This window comes from Pteropus medius, unplaced genomic scaffold (genome assembly GCF_902729225.1).
Source record: "Pteropus medius unplaced genomic scaffold, Ma_sr-lr_union100, whole genome shotgun sequence".
Taxonomy (NCBI): domain Eukaryota; kingdom Metazoa; phylum Chordata; class Mammalia; order Chiroptera; family Pteropodidae; genus Pteropus; species Pteropus medius.
The window spans coordinates 14495666-14502915 of NW_024347791.1; the positions used below are offsets into that span (position 1 = coordinate 14495666).

The window sequence follows — 7250 nt, forward strand, 5'->3', positions numbered from 1 at the left end:
ACCAGAAACCTAGGGGACTAATATGTCAGTAATACAATGAGGATAGAGGTTTTAATTTTTATTTATTACCTATGTGTTATAAGTGATTCCTATTATGGAAATAGCTTAGATAGTCAATGGATCAACTAGAACCAGTGAAGGAAGTTGGAGGATTACAGTCATACAAATCAAGAGATGACCATGAGAGCATGCTTCTCTATCAAATATTTCCTACAACAGCTCTTCCAAATATGTGGACACTGACCATCCAAACATTTCAAAAAATTATTGAGTCCTCAAAAAGATGATTATGACTATAAAGATGCCCAATTTTCCCAAGCAGTAGCTTAAAACTTGAGAGAGTACAACAACACAGTGGATTTTCTCCCTTTTCCAAGTGTCTTGCTATTGCCCTTGCATTGTGGATAAAATAGTTTGTAGATCAAAGTAGCACATGGGCGGAAGGATCTCAACTTAATGGTCACAAATTAGAGTGTGTGAAAACTAAAATTTTGTTAATTTGCTGCAACTTACCTCATCTCGCTTTGAAAAGCCCACTATACTAACCTCTAATACAGGCATACCTCATTGTATTATGCTTTCGCTTTACTGCACATCACAGATGTTGTATTTTTTATAAACTGAAGCCAAGACCCTCCACAAGCAAAAGGATTATGAGTCACTTTATGCAATTCTCGCTTTATAGTGGTGATCTGGAATCAAATCCGCAATATCTCCAAGATATGCCTGCGGTTTACAAGTCTCTTTCTAGAAAATATTTAGTTCAAAAGCTTTTGTTCAAAGATGCAGCTGGTCACCCAATATTATTCTGGCAGCTCGCCCCTCCATTGAAGTTCATGGTAGCTCCCGTCACTTCTATGGACCCTCGAGTTCCTTTCACTCCGTAGCCTCCTCAACCAAGACCCAGACCTCTTCTGATTCACAATTCTCTCATCCGAGCCACCTGAGGAGCCCAGGATTTCCTGACCCTATCTTCACACTGTGATTCTGTCTTCAGTACGTGTGCTAGTCCCTGCCATTCCACTGCTCAGGCACCATGTTGGACATAGTACCAGGACAAATGTGGGATTTCTTTCTTTGCTGGACTATCAATTTTCAGGATTATGCTTTCAGAATCAATGAGAAAAACCTGCTATACTGGGATGTTCCTATTATTCCTTGCTTTCTTTCTTCTCTCCATTTTCCCAGGTCTTCTTACTATGAAGGGAAAATGCAAGGTCATTATGTCTCTATATCGCTCTCTCCTCTTCCCCTTGGAATTGGAAGAGCTCTGCACTGACCCCTTCTCCTTCCTGTCTGAAAGGGGCTCTCCCTATATCATATCCTACAAACTCTCTATGTCATGGTTTTTAGTAAAATTCAATTTTACTAAAAAGTAAGGTTTTCACTACATATGCAAAGAGAAGCTTTTCTATTTAGAAATTCTTTCTTTCACTCAATGAAACCTGCTTTGTCAGAACAAATGTCTTTCCAGAGATTCAGAAAGGTCAGCTTTGGGACTGAAAGCTAAGCAATGACTTCTTTATTCTAGACTAGTATTCTCAAACTTAAGTGTGCCTCAGAATCACCTGGAAAGTTTATTAAAACATAGATTTCTGGGCTCCTACCAGCAGTTGCCTATTCAGTACAACAAGGATGAGGCCTAAGAATTCGCATTTCTAACAAATTCCCAAGTGATGCTGATGCTGCTGATCTGGAGCCCACACTTTGAGAATCAGCACCCTAGATAGAATCTAATTTGTCCTTTGAGCAATGAATGACCTTGACTTAATGAATGGGGAAGATGCAGGGTGATGCTATTTAAGAAACACAATAATTAAATATTTTCAAAAATATTAACCTTATTACAAATGATGCTTATTTATTATTGTCGTTTAGAACAAGATAGCCTTTCCAAACATAGGAAAGTATGTAGTGAAAGGGAATTAGAAAGTCCTTATCTTGTAATCATCAAGTACCCAATTACCTTAAACTAAAGACTGTATAAATTCTATAAGATAAAAAAAATTCTGTAAGGTAAAGACCAGTAGAGATATTGCTGATATGTCCTCCAAAAAGGTGGGGAAAATATCAGTTACAACTTTGTGAATAATATTCAGAAGTATCTTTTAGCATTTAATTAATAGGATATAATAGGGATCCAGCTTCCAAAAGTCTTATCAAAACATTTAAAGCATGCAATTACTTTTTAACTTCCAAGTGAATTTAAAGTGTTTTTTTATTACAATTTTTGTAAGTTAATTAATTTAAAAAATAAAATAAAATTACGATTTTTAATTCTAAATTCAGATTGCAGCAGGTCTGTTGAGTTGTAGTGGCAGAAAGTGAAGGAGTGAAGGAGCTGGCCTTGAAATCTTTTTATTCATTGCCTCAAAACTTCTGGTATAAACCCCACCTTCCATTTAAGTACATAAGTGCAGGTGCTTATGATGGACTTAACAGGAAAACAAAGACTAGGACAAAACTATTCGATTCTAATCTGATTTTCTTTTTTACAAAAAAAAAAAAACAAACTTTTTTTACAGAAAGTTTTACGTAAACTGAGACCCAAATATATCAACCTTACACAGCCGGTTCATAATAGAGCCAGGTGTAATAATTATGTCTTCAAATCGTCAGACCAGGGCTGTTTTTTAAAGTTGGCAATAAAAAAAAAAATGATATAATCAGGGGAAACTCTAAAGTGACCTGTGTTAATTGCTTTTATAATGGGTAATGAATTCATATAGTAATTCAAAACTTTGTTCTATTTGTACGTTATAGTATTTATCCCCTTGGCATCTCCTAACATTTCTGATGCTTCAGGGACAATGAAAATCTCCTTGTTTATTTATTTATTTTTTATTCAATGTCCTTATTCTTGGATCCAAGCAGCATTAGGCTCAACCTGTAGTATTGTAGGAGATAATTGCCCTTATTAAAGTGTGATTATTAAAGTGTCTTTTACATGCTGCTAAGGGCCTATTCTAATATGTGTGGTTTACCAATTAAAGCAGATTGCCATCTCCATAAAAAAGGATAGGTTATAATTATAAGATACAATTATAGAGGGCTATGAACATTTCTTAGTAATAATTTTTAAAAATTAAAATAGACTTCAAATGCTTTGGCCTCATGCTGAGTTGGGTACTTCATCAATATGCATGGTGCTCCAATGGGGATTATTTTAAAAAGACAAGTGAGAAGAAACACAGGCTTCCTTTTTTTCCTGCTGGTCACTTTTACAAACTCCCTCTAAACTTATTACTGTCTACCTCAGACACCTCTAAATATCTGTGTAAGTTTTAGTTATAAGGACAATTTCTCAACAGGGCATTTAGTGATTCCTAGATTATAAACCTGGCATGTAAGGACCTATATTTAATAGGCAGTACAGCCGAAATAAAGCCACACCACCTCTTGGCTAGTCTCGACAAGAAAATATATTGTGTAGAAATCTAAATCCAAACTCCAAAAGAGAATTGGAAAGCCACATAAATATATACTAGATTCTTGAAAAGATACTAAAGGAAGAATTTCATTGCATGGCAAAAAGTAAAATTTACTCATGTTTTATCTGAAAATGTAACTAACTCAGTAGGGATGTGCTTTTCCAGATGTAGTCAGCTTATGGTTTCATATCAATCCTTTCTGATATAATCAGTCCAGTCTTTCTCCAATTCTGTAGCTCTCCCTATTGCACAGATTGCAAAGCAAAAGCCCAGAAACTAGTCAGGGAAGCACAGGATCTCCTTGGGGAGTGATGTGGAAGATGAAGGGATCAATGAAAGAGGAGAGTCTGACATACTAGCATTGGAAAATATATTCTTAGGGATGATCTCCCTGTTGAGAGTGTTTTCCTTCCTTTTCCCAAAAGCTCCAACAGCACCCTTTTCCCAGTGTAAACCACAATGTGAAGAAAACTCTTTTCATTTGCATTAGCATCAGATATTTCACAGGAAGTGACAATCAAACATGATATCTGAAACTGTGTGTGTATTGAGAGTTTTTTATTTTCTTAGCACAACCATCCTCCAAAAAAATGACAGAAGAGTTTCATTTTAATCTAAAGACTAAAGTCAGCAACCTGTCATAATAATGGTATAGTAATAGTAATAACAGTGGCTTCACTGTATGGTACTTTAAAGTTTAGAGACCACTTTGATATGTCCTGTTACAATTTAATCTTTCAAACATCTAGGTGAAGTAGAAGAGTTATATTAAAGAAAAGAGTCTCAGAGAAGTTAAGTTTCCTGCCCATGATTACATGGCTAATGTGGGCAGAATTGGTTTCCTGATTCCATTCAATAGGTTTTTTTTTTTTTCATGGCATCACATAAAACCCAGTGAAATGATCTAAAGATTAAAAAGGAATGAAAAGGTGGTGTGATGTTATTCAATGACAACCTTTCTCTCCTGCCCAGACAATTGCTAGCGCAAAATTACAAGTGATTCTAATATTTTCCCAAAGTAGCAACCCACTTGAGCTCCAGAGCAATTCCCAGAAACATGTACTTTCTTTCATGAGAGAGCCAGCAACAGTTGTAGAGGACCAGACGTCCAGTGGCTTGCAAATCACCTCAGGGAGGAATTCAAATTCTCCAAAACCTGTGGTTCTAAGTCTTATATTAAAACCCAGGGTTTCATAGTTGCATGAAAGAAAACTTTAGTTTCTCTCTTTGGTTCGCTCTAGACATTTTCAGCATCCCCACCCTAATACTACTGGACACCGTCACACTAATTAAAACATAGTCATGGATGATCGTTTTCTGCACTGGAAGAGTTGTGAACTCATTCTAGAATGAATGCTGACAACCAGTCCACAGATATTTGTTGATTAACTGCTTTATGCCAAACAGCATGACAAGTTCTAGAAATACAAAGATGCATAGGACATGGTTCCTGATCTTCAGTATTTCACCATACAGGAAGAAAGAGAGACATATTAAATCTTATAATAAAAAGTAGTAAGAACAATAATGAATACCCGGATGAGTGCAACAAAAGCACAGAAAAGAGATGCCTAACTCTCCATTGCGGGTCAAGAAAAGTTTCCTGGGGAGAACAGCAGAATTGAGTCCTAAAAAGAGGTTTTAGCATTGGTGAAGGGTGGGCAAGGGGCATTCCAGGCAGAAGAAGTGAGTAGAGGCCTGATGGGAAGAAACCATACAGCTGGTAGGGGAAAATAGATAGTTTGTTTCTTTGGGAGAATGAAGGTCAAGGCAATAAGAAGCTAAGGAACACTTTGGCAGAGAGACGAGCCAACTCAGGTGAAAGCAGTGGAATGATGAAGTTTTTCGCTCCTCTCACTGGCAGCATCTCTGCCTGGTGTCCAACTGCTCCTACTGGACACTAAATCCCTCCTTTATTTGCCTGGCTGAGTGGCTGAAATAGAAGCATTCTTGGTAAATAGCTAAAGAACAAAACTATCAGACCAAAACTTCATGTCACTTTTGATGTGGATTTAATTCCTTCTCCTGAAGAGAATAACCCTGACCAAGTTCAGCCCACGTGATATATGTCGCACATTGCTATCCTGAATGGCAACAGCTGAGTGCAGAAAGCTAAAGTGTGTGAAGGAATACACTGTTTCCAATTCTTTTTCCCTAATAGGATGTGTGTGCCATATTGATGAAACCAAATCAAATTTCATTCATTGGATGTAAGGGCTAAAAAAAAAAACCTTTGCACAAAAATAGCAAGTAACCTTGCAAATGGTACTTAGACAAGTAACTAACTCAGTTCTCCAATTTGCAAATTCTTCTTCCAAGACTATATTCCATAGCCAGAGCATATACTGCACCGCCCTTTAGATCAGAATTGCAGTTCAACCAACCCACCGTAACCTCTGATAAGCCCAAGAACTGTGCCCATAAACTTGGCTGGGGTCATGTCCAATAATTATATGAGATCAAGACTCCCTTTTTTCTTTCAGGTCCAAACCGCTGTGAAGCGTCAATGGATCCAATTTAAAATCCAATGGGACCAGCGCCGGGGGGGCCGCAACCACAGGCGCCCCCATTTCCACGCTGCAGCTGCAGCTGCAGCCGCCGCGGAGGCTGAGGCTGGCGATATCCCTGTCTACATCTGCCATCAGGAGCCGAGGAACAACGAACCCGCCATCAACCTGGGCGAGGAGGGTGCTGAAGACATCCCTATGGAAATCATTGAGCAGGAATCATGCGCTTAAATGTGAAACAAATATAGCATTGTGATTACTGAGCCTTCATGCCCTGGGAGAAAGACCAACCATGCGTTTAAAGTGATCCCCATCCTCCCAGGAGCCAAATATCATTTGTGAAGAATTATTAAGTGATTTTTTCCATAGTGAATCTGAAGAAAGTTCTTCTTGGTACTATTGCTATGGGAGACAGTCTAAGGAATGGAATCTCCCAATGCAACACTTGTGAATTCCATCTTTCATCCAGGACTGAAATGCAGGTGTAATGCAAGCAAAGTATCCAAGAAAAACACAATTAAATTGACCTAGTTCAGATACAGGGTGCTCCTTATTAATCTTGAGCCATTTATACCTTTGAAAAATTAAAATCACTGTCACTATTTTTCTTTTTAATGCTAAACTTTGAATTAGAATATTTCTGTATTTGGCTATGGATCTGATTTTTAATTTTTTTTATTTCAATCAATTCTAAAGTTACTCAGATGTTTTACCATCCACACGTGTAAACCACGCAATTACAACATGACCTCTGCAAGACAAAGTGGCTTTCTAATATAGAGATGACTGAGCATATGGGGTGGAAAGACCTGCATTTGGCAGGAAGATGTAATGCTTTGAATGGAAAAAAAAAAAAAAATTAGAGTCAATTTGATCGAAACATTAGGCGAGCCAATTTGTTAAACGGTCTATTAATATTGTATGCTCAGACTGGTCTTGGATGATCCCGTCCACTGGGCCGCCCTCACTGCAGTAAGGAGTTGGCCTTCGTGTTGAATGTGCTTTAGTCACTGACATTTTTAGAATGAGAGGTCACAAAGAATCCTTTGCTAAATTTTTCACAAAACTGCCAAAAATATAATTCCTAGTGGAAGAGAATACTCTCTTTAAAGAGAGTTTTCTACTTTCGGAAGTTCCAGGATTTATAAAGCAAATTACTCCAAAGTTTATAAAGCAGATTACCTCTTGCCCTTGGGTGCTATCTAGCTGTAAAACACAAATTTGTTTAAGACTGGTAATTAAAAGACTTAATAAAAAAGACATAAAAGTCCATTAACTGCCTTTCACCCAGCTTCAAAAGCTTAACAAGATC

At 37.6% G+C, this 7250-nt stretch overlaps 1 protein-coding gene across 1 annotated transcript in view; it reads left to right on the plus strand.

Moving 5' to 3' along the window:
• The window catches only part of CALCR (calcitonin receptor), a 48045-nt gene extending 41664 nt beyond the window's left edge, over positions 1 to 6381 (plus strand). The window contains exon 12 of the mRNA XM_039878284.1: positions 5915 to 6381. Within this exon, the coding sequence (XP_039734218.1) occupies positions 5915 to 6169 (255 nt within the window). The 3' untranslated portion in view covers positions 6170 to 6381. The remainder of the gene's footprint in view (positions 1 to 5914) is intronic.
• The last annotated feature ends 869 nt before the right edge of the window (positions 6382 to 7250 follow it).